At 47.8% G+C, this 16,842-nt stretch overlaps 1 protein-coding gene across 4 annotated transcripts in view; it reads right to left on the bottom strand.

Moving 5' to 3' along the window:
* Abtb3 (ankyrin repeat and BTB domain containing 3) overlaps positions 1-16,842 on the bottom strand; it is a 256,093-nt gene that overhangs the window by 86,514 nt on the left and 152,737 nt on the right. For all 4 annotated transcript variants that reach the window (XM_052752947.1, XM_052752946.1, XM_052752945.1 and 1 more), the window contains exon 3: positions 8,427-8,631. In XM_052752947.1, coding sequence (XP_052608907.1) covers positions 8,427-8,631 — 205 coding nt within the window. The remainder of the gene's footprint in view (positions 1-8,426; positions 8,632-16,842) is intronic.

Genomic DNA, 16,842 nt, shown 5'->3' with positions numbered 1-16,842 from the left:
ATGCACCCAAGGAGTTTAGGAAAGATCCTGCCTGAGATCACTAGGCATCTGAGGGAGGCCAGTCTGGATTACGGGTGAAGAATAGCACCTGTGTGTGTCAGTGACTGCACGAGGCATGAATGTGGTTTCAGCAGTCACCCAAACGGCTGAGGAAGTAGGAGTCATTTCTGGCTGACAGTTGAGGAAACAAGCCTGGAGGGTACAGGTACAGCATGTGAGCTGCAGAGCCCGTACGAAGCTGGCGGCTGCCAGGGTGGGCACTGACAATGTGGTGGGTGCTCCGAGGCAGCACCCAGGATTCTCAAGTGTTAGAATGCAGCCCCATTTGGTCCTGCAAACGTCTGCCTGGTGCTTAGGACATGCTACGCACTGAGCTAGGTTCTGGTTACTTAGCACAGTCAGGTGGGAGGGAAGGGTTGGTAGAAGAGGTGATGCCCAAGATCAACCTTGAAAGATGAACTAAGGATGGCAGCCTGCTGGCGGCATGGGAGGAAGAGAGCATTCCCCATGGAGGGGAAGCATGGACAAAGAAACCGAGGTACCACTTTGCAAGTTCTCTGTAAATATGACTGTGGATCTGATGAGTCCTCTAAGCCTACTGGGCCTTAGCTGCCTTCAACATGAATGAAGCAAGTGAACTTCATCTATTCCAGAACTTCACTTGACTTGAAATCCCACGTCCAGTGGCAGAACAGTTCGTTGAAAACCTATGCTTTCAGGGGTCAATCAATGAGCAGGACCTTGTTAATCGATGACAGGTTCTATTCAGTCCCTACCTCACTGTGTCATGAAGCACCCGAAACACCTTTGTCTGCAGTCATGGTGCTTGCTTGCCACAATGTGGATTTCGTCTTTATAGTTTTTTGGTACTCATCATACCCTATTTACAATATGTTCATCTTATGACATGTAAACACTCATGAAGATCACAAAAGAGTCTAAGGACTTAAGAAGAGGCTTTCCAATGTTATTATTTTTAAAAATCCATCATTTGTTAACAGAAAGACAGCCTAGTGAGTATGAACACACAGCAGAGGTCACCTCTAAGGGGTCAAGTTCTCCATTCAGCTACATCCCTTGGGCATGCTAATTAACTCCAGTCAGGACCTAGAAAGTTCATGAACGTATATGCTTTACCTTATGAAAAATATGATGGTATTTAAAAATTCAATCTGAATTTTTTAAAAGTGACAGTTACAATTCACATTAAGGTCAGAATTTTTGTATTTTCTGGAAAGGGCCAAATGCTACTTTCAGTTTTATGAACATTCAAATATCTCTCACTAGGAATTGACTCTGCCACAGTTCAAAAGCTGCCATATAAATAATATGTAAGTGAATGAGTGTGGCTGTGTCCCTGTAAAACTTTATTTTCAAAACTAGGCGATGGACCAGATTTGGCCCATGGAGCAGCATCTGCTAATGTGTGCACCATGTTGACTTGCTGGCTCACTCATGAACTTTAAAACTTTACAGACTGGCATTTACTGGGGTGAAAATAATTGTTTCCCCTAGCCAGTTAAAGCAAGTTGCAGCCATGTTCAGTTTACAGTCATATCACATTATAAAACTTTGCCCCCTAACATCAATCATTTCAAATTTGGCATGCATATTTTCTTCATTACAAATCATGTGAATGGTGGTTGAGATCGGGGCCAGTTTCCAAAAGCCCACTGTAATGGTTGCTTTTAGCTATTAACTTGATGGGATTTGCAATCACCATGGAAACAGATCTTGGGGCAGGTCTGTGAGGGATTAACTAGGTTAACTGAGGTGGGAAAACCCACCTAACTGTGGGTACCACTGTTTCCTGGACGGAGTTCTAGACTGAAGACAATGGGGAAAGAAGCCGAATACCAGGCTTCACCCTCTCTGTCTCCTGCTTGTGATACAACCTGCCTAGTCATCTCATGCTCTTGTGTTATGACTTCCTTGCCCTCAAACTGTGAACCCAAATAAGTCCTTCCTTGTCTAAATTGCTAGAACAAGACAAATAACTAATTCATCCACCAACAGCTGTGTAGCAAGCAGGATCCTTTTGTGTGCCTGTTCATCTGGGCCACCAGCCCTGGGCTGGGCATTTAGTACCAAAAAATGAGCCAACATGATCCTCTCTTTGAACGAGGAGGTGGCATCCTTTTTCTGAGAAGAGGTATTATAATCCTTGTTGAGGTTTCCAAAGCCATCTCTTCTAGTCTCTTTTCAGCTTTTGGGGCTTCCAGGGTGTGTCCTTGTGTTGAGACAGTATTTTGGTCCTCAGCTGTGAGAGTGTATGTCAATATGGTTAAAACTACTGAAGTATGAAAATTAAGCATGTGTGTTTTATTATTATTTAAAAACAGTAAAGTAGAAGTGTGTAGTGGGGACTTTCCTGGCTCCCAAGAACCAGAGCTAACATTCTCAAATTTGAGAATTCCCATGCTATATGTCATATTTCCCCAAGCTACAAATTCCCCTGCAAAGGTTCAGGCATGTATTCTGAAACTACCCAAGCATGACAGGTGTCATATCTAGCTGACAAGAGTGGTTACAGAGACTTTCCCTGTCTTGAGCAGTGGTGACAGAAGTCTTCTAGGGGCACCACATGGCCAGTGGTAGTGGTGTGACATCAGGTGTCTATATCACTTCCACTGATACGGGCCTGGGTGTCACTTGGATACTGCTCTAGGCTGTGAGCCCGGAGCTCTGGCTCTCTGGCTCCCGTGGCCATCGGAAGCTTTGGAGGCTGGCTCAACTCAACATTCCGACTCACAGTTTATCCTAGACCTCATTTGCACAGCAGGCCAACGCCCCATGTTCCATTCAATATGAATCTCGGGAGCCTTGCACTCTGCCACCCTGGAGGTACTACCATCTGCCCAGGGGATACTCAGGTATGGGGACAAGGTCTGTCTGAGTAGTTGTGGGGATTTCACTGGCTTACAAATCCCACGTCTCCTGGAAGAATCTTATAGATTATCATCCAAGGTCCCTTCAAAAGACAGTTACAAGAGTGAGGAATTCAGGAAATCCTAAAGCTCTGGGTCCTTGTCAAACATTTCTAGTATCATCAGGTGTAATTTGTCAACATGGGGCCATTCTGATGGTGCACAGTGTTGCCTAGTAACACAGCAATTTATTTATTTATTTATTTATTTATTTATTTATTTATTTATTTATTTTACCAAGTTTCCAGGGGAACAGAGCCAGAGAATTAATCCCAGGTTGACTTTTCACACTGAAGAGGGCAGGGTGTATGAGCCTTCTACCCATGCCCAGCTTCTCAGAGGTTTCCTTTTGCTTTAAGCAGTCCCCTGAGGCTGAACTTAGGCAAGTAAGCATACTGTGGAATGTTTACATCCAGCCTTCTGGGTGTTTTGCACAAGCCTAGGAAAGCCCCTGGGAGTCTGTTGAAATCAGAGCCTTGCTCACCCCATAGGTGGAAGTGTGCTAACAAGAGAATGGTACAGGAGAATTCTTGATAAAGTGAAGCTCTAGGAAAACATAACTGAGTGATATTAACCTCTAAGGTTCTGCTGTGTTTGTTTTATGAACTCCGTTTCTTCGAGTGTAAACTCTCCGAGCGGTAAGGCTTTTTGTTACACACAATTAGTTTTCCTCCAACACTGGGCAATTGATGATGGTGATGGTCATGGTTGTGGTTGAGATTCCCTCCAGAAGGCATCCTGCCACATTTGCTTGTAAACTCTGCTCGCTGAAGAGGTGAGAGCTTTTGCTACCTCAATCAGTCCTGGTGTTTTCCTTCCGGAAAGACTGGGGCAGGCAGACCCGTCTGGCCTGCTCTCCCAGCGAAGCCCATCACCGCTCCTCCCTTCAGCACCAGCTCATTAAGGCCACAAAGCACCCCTATGTGTCCTCTTATTTTTACATTGTGGCAACAAATGAGTGAATTCATCCATGGCCAAAGACATCGAGGAATCGCTGATATTTCCAGCAAAGATAATGACTTGGGAGACTGTCCTCAACATAAGTTGATTCTATTTTAAAAAGTGGTTCACTCTCACCATAATATTAAGGTGTTTGAACGTACCACTACTGTTTGGAAAATAAACAGCTTAATTATAAATCTCACAAAATCTGTTGGAATTTTAACAAGGGGATACACCTGCCATGCTTGACAGCCTCTAACAACTCTAGAACATAGGCTATAGTTATTTCATATGCAGGCTGAGCTTCTTCAAGCACCACAGACAACAACAGAACCATCCAGAACAATGTAGCAACTGGAGGACTATGTCCATGTGACACAGAAAATAACATCTGTGGTCTACTTCTTAGCAGCTCAGTCAAGACTCTTCGGACTGGAAGTGATAGTACGAGGTATGAAGAATCCACATCTTACTCAGCTGTTCCCTAGACTCTCTGCTGGCCTGGAGAGACCTGTATCAGTCCTGTTCCTAAGGAGATAATGGCCTAGGAAACACATATAAACACACACACATATGCACCACACACACATACACACACACACACACACACACACACACCATACACACACACACATATACACCACACAAACACACACATATACACTATACACACTAACATACACACTACATGCACACACACTACACAAACACATATACCACACACACATATACACCACATACACACCAAACACATATACATATATAACACACACCACAAACACACATCACACACCACACACACACACTAACACACATATATACTACACACACATATATACCACACACACATACACATCACACACACCACATACACATATACATCACACACACCACACACACTAACACACAAACACACTTATACAGCACACATATCACACACACACCACACACATCACACACATATACCACAAACATCATAGACACACACCACACACATACCACACACACACATTACACACACACATACACACCACACATACACATATACATCACACACACCACACACACTAACACACAAACACACATATACAGTACACATATCACACACACACACATACACACCACACACACACACACATACACACACACACACACACACACACACACACACACACACACACACACCACATCCCTACCCAAATTTGTCAGAAGAGAGAGCCAAGAAGATGCCACTGGGTAGGGGTGGGGCGATAATTCAAAGCAGAGTCCTAGCTCCCAAGGTAAGCTCTTTTTGGAGGCTTTGGTGTGAAGTTGACCGGAAGGACTCTGGGGACGTCTCTCCCCCGCGATCCCTGTGTGAGGGTTTCAGAGACTAAGCTCCGAAGTGTTAAGGGACAGGAAGAGCGGTTCTGGTAGAAGGAGCCACTCATGAGCTTCTGGGAGGACGATAAGAACATTTCAGAGGAACAAATGAGGGCAGCTTCCTACCGATACAGTAATGTCCTGGTAGCGGCAGTGGGGAGGGCTCTGCTCCGTACGCCGGGATTGCCGCGCTGTCTCGGCTCTGACATCTAACTCACTGCTTGTCCCTGTCCCAGGAGCAAAGTCCTTTCTCTGTTACAGACGACAGGAGAGTCAAAGAAGCGAAATCACTTGTTCAAGTCCTCAGCGCTGCAAAGCCGGGCTGGCGCTCCTAGCTGGTACCCACCTGCCTCACCAAGCTGTAGGATTTCCAGAAGATGAAAGCGATCAGGACTTTAAAAAATGTTAACATCTACTTTGGTTTTTGAAAATTCAGCCAAGGAGGAATGGAGAGAATGGGATAAACGGCTTTGAGGACATCCGGGACATGTGGCTCATGTCTCTTTCAAGTGTGTCCTGGAAATTCTGCATTCCTTAGTGGGTCTCTTTAGGCTTTCAACCGCTCCAACCACACTCTGAACCCAGAAAAGACTGAAGAAGGGAAAATGGCTGCTGATAAACACAGTGGATAATAGAACCACACAGTTGTGTGAGCAGGGCCACGCAACAGCGTGCTCTCAGGTCTTAGAAGTTTAGATATGGTACTGTGAGGAGGGTGGAGCCCGCCAGGGGTTATTAAGCCTCACTTGAGTGCAGACCATTGAGAAATCAGCCTCAGTCATCAAGACGAGAGAGAAGGAGCTCCTGAAGCACAGCCACTGCAGCCGGGGCTGCAGAAGGGAACAAGGAAATGAGATGTCACAGACGTAGCGTAAGACACGCGCTGTAGAAGGCTGTCCTCTGGGTATAGTGTGGCGGTTGCTCCATTGAACCATCAGTATCTGTGATTACCCTAAGGAGACCCGGAGAAGACTGGGCCATTAACTTTCTAACATGGTGGAGGAGGGGCTCACGAGGCCTGCTCCTCCTAAGATTAAGAGGCAGTTAACAGGATTGGTTGGAGGAAGGCATGAAGGCCACACCCCTCCCCAAAGATATATATATAAAGCTTTACATATATACATATATATACACACACATATATACACACACATATATACAATGTATATATATGCACACACACACTCACTCTCAGTGTGTGTGTTTGATTAAACTCACTGTCACACTAAACCAGAGGTGTGTGGAATCATTTCCTGATCTATTGTTTGGTGCCTTATCTGTCATGTGTGACTAGATGGCTGTTCATCCCTCCAGGAAAAGTCACACAGCAACATGCTGGCCAGTTGGACGCAAGAGGAGGCATGAGAGCTTTCTAAAGCCAATGGGAGTGTCTTTCTTAGAGACTAGACACAGGAAGAGCAGCGGATTTGGGAATATGATGACTTCAGCTCTAGGAGGATGTCAGTACCCCCGAGGGTCATGTTCCACGGGCAGCGGGAGTTGGATCAGTCCATGCTTTCATTTCATAAGTCCCACTGTGCACCTAGCATTGATCTTGGCACTGGCTGTGGAGTGACGGGCCAACCACACGTTTAGTCCACCACCGTGAAGCCCACAGGCATTGCACAAACATAGGACTCTGTCTGGAGTCCCAGGAAAGAACAAGGGGGTGACAGGAATTAGTGAGAGTGTCAGACTAGACGTGGGAACCTGAAGGGGAAAGCAGGGTGGTATGCGGAGATTCTGGAGCTAGAGGAGGCAGTGTTCGGCTGGGGAGGGAGAGCATCATCTACAGAGAGGCAAAAATAACAAGGTGAGCAAGGAATCTCAACACGGTCAAGGCTCTGGAAAGCTTGGCACCGCTTAGACTGAGGTTCTGAGTCGAAGAAAGGCAGGTCTGGTGCGTGGCTGAGGTTAGATTTTGTTCAGGGACCGGGGACATGTCAGCACCTCCCCGCGTGGGACTTGTCTGCACATGGGAATTTGCCTAGGGTGTCTGGCCTGGAAAGTGAGAAACCGAGGTGACTCCTGACCCATCAGCTTCAGATGACTGGATGCTGACACTAACTTGGGATTCCTAAAATCCAAGAAGATTCCCACTGCCTGGCCAATTTTTCATCCTGTTGTCTTAACAGAAAACTGAGAGGTGGGAGGGTCTTAAGGGAGCCCACTGAGGCCCAAGCTACTATGGTAGAAAAACATCCACTGAGTTTTTTAAGGGCCGCTTCAATTCAAGTGATAGAGAGGAGCCCAAACTGGGAGTCACTCAGCGATGTGTGTCGATGACCACAGTGAGAGCAGTAAGGGGCATTCATGGGACATGTGTGTGTGTGTGTGTGTGTGTGTGTGTGTGTGTGTGTGTGTGTGTGTGTGCTAGGCACTGTTCGACTCACTTAAGTTTCCAACCGCCCTGTGAAGAATTTACTTTTTCTGTCCCATTTTACAGATGAAGAAAACAAGGCACAGTGAAGGCATTTCCCCAGGACTTCAGTGTTTACTCAGAAGTGCCTGAGTTTAAGCCCAGGCAGTATATCTTAGAGCCTCTTCTCCTAAGTGCTTCTCTGTATGGATGGGCGTCATTGCCATTGGACTTAGACCAAGGAAGGCCTGTGAGGAATCCTGAGAAATGGTGTGATTCAGCTCCCCGGTGTGTAGAAGGGAGGCTGAGGCAAGCAGAAATGGAGGGACGCAGCTCAGAGCCCCTTCCCACAAGGATTCCATGCTACAGGGACAGCTAAGAAATTTCTCCCAGCACAGCCTAGCACCCGCTCCACCCAAGAGACCCTCTTCTGACTAAGCAGTGGCTCTGGTCCACCTGGGACCCCAAGGCAGCCAGAAGAAAGAAATATGGAGACATCTCAGGATGTAGCTCCCCAAACTTTCTTTACAAGGAAGCCAGACTGCACCCCAGTTCCTGCCTCTCTGAGATATGCAGGTACACTCCCGTGACCCAGGCCAGTTTTATTCCACACAAGACCAGCCACAGATAAAGCTATTTCCAAAACCCCACCAGGCTTTAAGATGTCTCCCCAGGACACGAAGTTCCCCTCCAGTGTGCTATGGAATAGGGGCAGCAATTCTCTCCCATCCCTGCACTCCCAAACCTCTCCATCTTAGAGAGCAATGCCAATCCATCACAAGGCTGTGGTGAGCCAAGAGCTGTTCTGTGACCCTCGGAAACCAGTCAAGGCATACCTTTCCACCTGGAGGTTGACCTTGGAGGGTTCCACGTTGGGATTTTCCCACTCCATTTGTGGGCAGTGCATGAAGTAGCAGAGTGTGTACAGGGCCTCTGGCTCCCAGTAGAGCGCCCCCTGCTTGTGGTGCAGGGGTGTGCCATTTCCATGGTGCTTCGCATTGAGGGGCTGCAGGTGGTGCATCGCCCGGGACACCAGGTCACCTGTGGACAGAAGCAAGATTTCAGAACCTCCAGGCACAGACGCCAACCTGAGGATCTTAGCAGAGACTCTGGCCCGCCCCCCCCCCCCCGCCCCGACCCATGTAGCCCCGGATGGCCTCAAAGTCACTGTGTAGCTGAGGATAACTTGGACTTCTGATTCTGCCTCCATCTCCTGAGTGCTGGGATTACAGGCATGAGATATCACACCCAGAGTATATGGTGGTGAGTATGGAGCCCAGAGCTTCTTTGTGCATTCTAGGCATCCTACCAATTGAACTACATCGTCAGCCCGAGAAACCCAGTGTCTAACAAGGCACAGGAAGTCCTTTGCGCTCTGCTCCTGTTGAGTGCCTCTCCTGACTCACAATGCCCCTTATCATATCCACTGCATGGCTGACAGTAAGTCCCCCAGAAAACTATGCTAGAGCTGTCCTGTCCATTTCAGTTAGCATCGCTCTGTCCTTTCCTAGTGTGAGCTTCAGAAGAGCCCATGTCCTTACTGTCCTCTCCTCGTACAATAACTCACTCTTATGTGGTTCCTGGTGCCAGCAACAGTTGGGATGCTTTAATCTATGCCCAAAAAGTAGCTTGGACTTGACATACACCCCAAAAGCTGTGTGGCCTATGGCTTTCACAGCAGGGACCTTTGGGAAGTACTTAAAGCCTGCGGGGTTAGTTCATTGGTGAGTTCCTGGCTTGTGGGCTGTTGGGAGGCAGTGGAAACGTTTGATGGCTTCTAGGGGGAGGAAACTGGCTACTGGGTATGCACCTTTGAGAGGTATATTTTCACCTCCGGTCCATGAGTAGAGTCCTTTACTCTGTCACACACTCCCTGCCATGATACTCTGCCTCAGCACAAAGATGGACCCTAGTGACCACAGATTGGCCACTCAGAAACTCGGCCAAAGTATCCTCTCCTTTAAGTTTATTTCTTGGGCATTTTGTCACTGAGGTATGTGTGCATACATGATTTATGTTTCACAACATTTGTGCAAGTACCCACGGAAGTCAGAGAGTGCTAGATAGCCTGGAGCTGGACTTACAAGGTGGTTATGAATCACTTGTTGTGGGTCCTGGGAGCTGAACCCGGGTTCTCTGGGGCATCTCTCCAGCACCTGATACAGTACTTTTAAGGTCTATTTACAGATGAAGAAATGGGAGTCCAGAAAGGTTCCATAACTTCTCAAGGTTACATAGCTATAAAACATGTAAGAGGAGAGTTGGGATTTGAACTTAGGACTCTGACTCCAGAATCCATGCACTTAGCCACACTCCTTGAGCACGGGGGCCTGTTTCACCCTTCTCAGGACTAGCAAACCTGAGAACATGCTGTTCTTTTTTCTCCTTTCTCAAAGGGAAGCCAGACTTTTTACATTAATTTTTATTTTTAATTATGTGTATGCATGTGTGTATGAATGTGGGTTTGTGCCTGTGAGTATGGTATCCACAGAGGCCAGAAGAGGGGATCAGATCCCCTGGAACTGGAGTTCCAGGTGGTTGTGAGCTACCTGATGTGGTGCTGGGAACTGAACTCCGGTCCTCTGCAAGAGCAGCAGGAACTCTTAACTGCTGACCATCTCTCCACCCTCAACCCAGACTTCTTACTCAAGCCACACCCCGTTCTCACGGGTCACAGGGCAGATCTTCTTCCTGGGGGTGGCTGACTGAGCTCAGAAGCCCGCACTTGTCCTGGCCAAGACAATGGTTCCATCCTTCATGAGTGTTGCCATGCCAAAGTGAGCAGTCTTTGTTGCTACTTGCTCAATTTTAAATGTGCTCATTTTGTCTTATTTAAATACATCCATGTAATGAGGGAAATTATGCCACTTTCTCAAATAGAATATGAGCATCACTTGCCATAAATAGAACGTAAATCTGATGAAGACAGCTCAATTTTGGTTCTGCTTTCTTCTTAAGTGAATAACAAGCATCTGAAACAGGGTTAGGGGCTCATATCAAACAGAGCCTTGCTTAAGTAATTAAGGTAAAAGTGGCTTTAAAAGAACCAGAGTAGGGTCGGGCGGTGGTGGTGCACGCCTTTAATCCCAGCACTCGGGAGGCAGAGCCAGGCGGATCTCTGTGAGTTCGAGGCCAGCCTGGTCTCCAAAGCGAGTTCCAGGAAAGGCGCAAAGCTACACAGAGAAACCCTGTCTCGAAAAAAACCAAAAAAAAAAAAAAGAACCAGAGTAGGAGAAGTGACTTTTAGTGCACTTGCCCTGGCTGCTGAAGCCATCTCAGGTACAGTGGAGTGTGTCACACACCTTTGGAGCCACGTGTGTGAGATACGAAGTGATTTGTTTTCCGTATCAACCGGGCTTGGCTGTGGAGCTAAGTTGTTTGGTCAGACATAGACTAGATATTTCTTTGGGATATTTTTAGGATCATCTTACTGAGAGAAGACTCTGAAAACAGAAGCGGAATACCTTCTGTATGTGGATGGGCCTTGGCTAATTGGTTGAAGACCTAAGGAAAAACTGGGCCTGGAGAGATGGCTCAGCAGTTAAAAGCATACAGTCCTCCTCCAGAGGACCAGAGATCAGTTCCCAGCACCACAGCAGGCAGCTTGTGGCTGCATTAACTCCATAATATGATGCCTTCTTCTGGTCTCTGTAGTACCCCACATATGAGGCATGGCAGACGTGCGCACACACACATACACACACACATGCACACACAGATACACAGACACAGAAACACACACACACACACACACACACAGACACATACACACAGACACACACACACAGACATATACACACACATACACACAGACAGACACACACACAGACATATACACACACATACACACAGACACAGACATATACACACACATACACACAGACACACACACACACATACACACACACACATATATACATACACACACACAGACATATATACACACACATACACACAGACACACCATAAATGATGATGGGCAAGAGTACAGTCAGAGCCATTAGAAGGAGGTAAGGTCCTCAAGTCCCTCCCAGTGAGTAGAGATGCAGCTTCACCATCCTGCTCAAAACAAGGTTTGGAGCTCTGACGCTATCCTGCTGGAGTACAACCCACAGAGTACTACCTGGTCGGCAGGTGCAAGGGCCTGAGCAGCAGCTGCAGTGGCTAACTGAGACGTCAGCCTGACCGGATTAGGGGCTGTCGGACGCTGGCAAAGCGTTTTTGAGTGTGTCTGTGTGGACATTCCCAACAGGACTGGCATTTAAATCCTGGGCTAAGGAAGATCTCCCCAATGTGGTCACCCAATCAATTGAGGTCCCTGATAAAGCACAAAGACAGGAAAGGGAAATCCACTCTGTGTTTGGGTTCAGAATACTCCCTCTCGCCCTTCTGCTTATTGCCACCTTAGAGAGACGACAGGGCTCCATGTGGGTAGCAGAGAGCAGCCCCCCCGGGCCGCACTTTGATCTTAGATGCCCCAGTGATCACGTCTGTGACAAACAATATTCTGTTCTGACGCAGTGCCTGGTCCAGAGCCGGTCTATCCTGCTCCCTTTCCGGAAGCTTGACTCAGTGCCTAGCCCAGAGCCGGTCTATCCTGCTCCCTTTCCGGAAGCTTGACTCAGTGCCTAGCCCAGAGCCGGTCTACCCTGCTCCCTTTCCGGAAGCTGGAAGAAACAGCAAAGAAAGAAAAAGAGGCCGCTAGGAAGGAAATCCTCTGAAGGGCATACGGGCCGGAAGGTCTTGGGGTGCCTGCGTGTGAGGAACAGAAAAGGAGGTCTACTGCACTGAAGAGCACCAAAAGAGGGTGGTGGGGGAACAGCAGGGTGCTGGGGCTCTGGGATCGGCAGGGCCGAGAAGACTGTGTTTGAAAGCTGCAGAGGACAGGAGCCAGCAGCTCAGATGTGGGACCGTGGTGGACATCAACAAGCCCACATCTAAGGGCTTCCGACGTGCTGAAAACCTTGCATAGGTAACACCGAAGTGATGGTCCTCGTGGTATATCCCTATTGTAAGTGAGGAGGGACTCTACCCCAAATCACACTGCCACACAGGGAAAGAGCTGAGTGTGAACTGTTAGGGAGAACACCCCACCCCCACCCCCAGGCCTCCGGGGGTCACCAGAAGTTCAGCTCCCCCTCACAGGCATCAACTGACCATAGCCTTCTGTGTGCTGTCCAGTGGGGTTCAGTGCAGACCCTGGGTGTAGCTTTGGGGCAGAGCTCCGATTGTGCACGTCAGGGTCCTCTGGTGGCCGGGACCACAGGTAGGAGCGAGGCCTGGAGTGGTCCACTGTGCAGCAAGGTCTCTGTGGGCAGCCTCGCACTGAGTCACAGGAAGGCGGGAAGGAGGGGAGGCTCCATGGGACATGTCACCTGATGGAGTCTCAAACATAGCTGGGTGAATCCTGCAGAGAGGCTGGGTGTCCAGTGAACCGAAGGAACTTGAAGCTGGCAGGTCTGAGGGGGTCTTGGCCAGGTGTGGCATAAAGAACTTCGGTTCCCTAGTGACTAACTGAGTATTTCAGTTCCCCTTGGGGAACACTATGATGTAGTCCTCTAAAGTAAGCACCAGGGGTGAGGACATGAGGCTTCCATCCCAGAGACCCCAGAAGTGATTTGCTTTTTATTTTTATTTATTTATTTGTGTGTGTGTGTGTGTGTGTGTGTGTGTGTAGGAGAGGTGGTCCACATTGGATGTCTTCTTCAATCACTTATTTATTTTTGAGGCACAATGTCTCACTGAACTTGGAGTTCAGTGACTGGAATAGACCGGCTGGCCAGTGAGTCCCAGAGATGGGATTGTGAGATTGCAGGTGCTGCCCCGGAGCTTCCCCCCACCCTTCTAAATGTGGGTTTTGGGGGATCAAACTCATGTCTTCATGCATGTGTGGCAAGCCCTTTACTAACTCAGCCACTTCCCTGCCCATCCTGCCTAGATTTTGGCTGTATTGTTTTCCAAATACCTGGAGAAGGACAGAGACACTCAGGACTTAGCCTGTCAACCAAGACTCCCAGAGCTGGGAGTGGCTCCAGGCTTCCTCTCTGAAGGGCTCCTGGCAGCGGGCAAACCATTTCCCCACTGTTTCTATGACCAGTATAAGCACCTGCTAGGCACTGAGCACCACCAAGACACCTAGTATGCCCTTTCCTGTGCCCACAGCGTCTACAGTGCACATCGACACTGTTCAGTGTCGCTGCTGTGGCTCTCAGCTGGGGTGGCCTTCAATCCCAGGAGACATTTGGCAAAGTCTGGGGACATATTTGCTCTTCATACTTATGGAGTTGCTACTGGTACCCAGTGGGCTGAGGTTAGGGACCCTGCTGAACATCCTGTGCACAGACAGTAGTCACAACAAAGAATCTAGTCCTGAAGGTCCATGCTGCCGAAATGGGAAACTGAGGCCCAGGCTGCAGGGCAAGGTGGGGTCAGACAAGGTTCTGTGTGTTTCTCGCTACAGTGGCCCAATTTCCTCCTCTAAAGGCAGCCTAGTTCAGCTGGCCAGCCCTCAGTCCATCTTGGAGCAATTTGGCTTTATGCGGCAAATGTATTATCAAACGCTCCAGTCCCCTGAGTCAGTAATCCACTTCTGGGAATGTGTCCCAGTGTTAAAATTCAAAATGCACTAGAATCTTCATCCACGAGGATTGGCACCCAAACCTTATTTACAGACTCCCAAATCCAACAAACAAATGTCCAAAAATAATAAGAAAGAAACTAGTACACCCACAAGATCAAATAATAAACTTAGGCAGACACCAAAACTGTTTACACAAAACTACAATATCGTGAGAGGGAATCTTCATTAAAATGGTAAGTAGGGAAGTGTGAACCTCAAAAATTACTTACAGTGTGATCAGGATTATGTTATTAAAAAGTATGCACAAAGTAAATATCAGGAGACGGAGAAAGCGAGTGCTGACCAGTGGTTTTTCTGCCCCGGGGGATTATTGGTGTTATCCAACTTTTCTGCAGTTTCTGAACTTTGAATTCTGGCACTTGGGGGTAGGTATTTCCTTCCCTGCACTTTTGTCTAGGGTCAGACTAGAATATTCTTTCTCTCAAATGCTCTCATGAGGGAGGAGTTCATGGAGCCCTGAAGATTCACACGCATTTGGTGGCTGCTAGAGGAGGGAGGGAGGTTGTTAAGTGTTAATTGGTGACATGACAGAGGGTAGGATCAACAGGGAGAAGGGCCCGGTGGCATACATTCCAGGATCATTTCGGTTATGTTAGTTGATGGGAACCCTACCCACTGCAGGTGAGGACCCTGGACTGTGGAAGACTGAGGGGAGCCCCCAGGCATTAATTCATTGCTCTTTGCTCTGGACTGTGGATGGAATGTGACTAGTTGGTTCAAGTTCCTGCCACCTTGATGTCCCCACAATGATTATCATATAATTTCAGTCATCACCATGTTCATCATCATAGTCACCATTATTGACAACATTACTGCATCGTTTCAGTCTGATCACCATGTTCATCATCATCATAGTCACCATCATCACCGACATTACTGCATCATTTCAGTCATCACCATGTTCATCATCATAGTCACCATCATCACCAACATTATTGCACCATTTCACTCATCACATGATTTTCCTTATCACTGTCATCTTCATCCCTGGACTAGAGGCCCTCAACATATCTCTGATGAGGGCTACTCATTCGAGATGAATGGGAATAGAGATTTTCACCCTCACCATCTCTATTCGGAACTCTCCACTCTGTAAGTGCTACCTGCTGTCTTTCCTGTCTGTGACATGAGCCTCAAACAAAAATTCATTTTTTTTCACCAGCTGCTCCGAGCTTGGGCAGCTGGAGTTCAGTTCAAGGAAGCTATCTGAGAATCCATCCACTGATAATTCTGTTTCTTGTCAGCCACCTGGGAATTACCATCATGATATCTCTTGTATCTGTGCACAGCTTATACAATTTATTTACTTAATATTTCTCTTTAAATTGCCTCACTTGTTCATACAAATAAACTTATTTTAAAAGGAAACTTTATATCAGTACCATAAATGGAAAACCAATATTTCCTCATGCTCATGAAATATACATAGTAATTAAAATTAAAAAGGCTCTGTGCATCTCCTGCAATCATCTTCCATGACAGCCCAGGGGATGCATCTTGAACCTCTCTAGCTCCAGCTCTTATGGACAGCCCCTTAGAAGCGAGACTGCTGTGAGCCAGGGGTGACTCCCTGGAAAAAGACCACACATTCCAAGAGGGGCGCTTCTGCCCAAATCTATGCTGAGACCGCCCCTTCATTTTGAAAAGAAGGAAGGGAAAGAAGAGAGAAAAGGAGAGAAGAGTGTGTAAGGGGCAAGGAGAACAGAGGAGGAGAGGGAAGGAGAGGAGGGAAGAGGAGAGGAGAGGAGAGGAGAGGAGAGGAAAGGAGAGGAAAGGAGGAGAGGAGAGGAGGGGAGGAGAGGAGAGGAGAGGAGAGGAGAGGAAAGGAGGGGAGGAGAGGAGAGGAGGGGAGGAGAATAGAGGAGAGGAGAGGCGGGGAGAGGAAGAAACGGGTATAGAGAGTGATGAGGGAGGTTTCAGTGGGGAGGTTTCAGTGGGGTGCAGGCACAGTAAGGTAGATACCTGTGAGTACCGGGAACAAGAGCTTTCTGGGCACGAGGAGCAGTAGTAAGATGCCTCTGGCAGAAGCATGAGGGGAGTGTGTAAGTTCTCCGACCAAAGGTAACTTAGAGGAAGAGAGAGTTTATTTGGCTTACATTTCCATCACTGTAGGAAGTCAGGGCAGGAACTCAAACGGGAATCCTAAGCAGAAACCACAGAGGAACATTGCTAGCTAGCTCACTCACAGGCTCAGGCTTAGCTAGCCTTCTTACACAGTCCAGGTCTACCTGACTAGGGATGGTGCCACCCACAGTGGGCTGGACCATCCCACATCAATTAACGATTAAGGAAACACCCCATAGACAAGCCTACAGGTCAGTCTGTTGGGGGCAGTTTCTCAGCTGAGGTTCCTGCTTCCTAGGCGACTCTAGTTTGTGTCAAATTGACAAGAGCTAACCAGAACACAAGATGATATAAGCGGTAACATTTGCTGAGGAGAAAGGACTGCCCTGCTGGGGAGAGGAGACTTTCCCACCAGACAAGCTGTCTGAAAGGTGGGCAGGGCTTCATGGGTGCGGCTTCTGATGAGTTGTCATCCTCACTGGGGTGGCTTTTCAGTGATGCAACTGCCTGTCCTGTAAGTAACTCCAGTGAACTCAATAAGCTAGACC

Source organism: Peromyscus californicus, unplaced genomic scaffold (assembly GCF_007827085.1).
Source record: "Peromyscus californicus insignis strain IS unplaced genomic scaffold, ASM782708v3 Scaffold_24__1_contigs__length_46423439, whole genome shotgun sequence".
Taxonomy (NCBI): Eukaryota; Metazoa; Chordata; class Mammalia; order Rodentia; family Cricetidae; genus Peromyscus; species Peromyscus californicus.
This window is presented reverse-complemented; position numbering and strand designations above follow the sequence as displayed.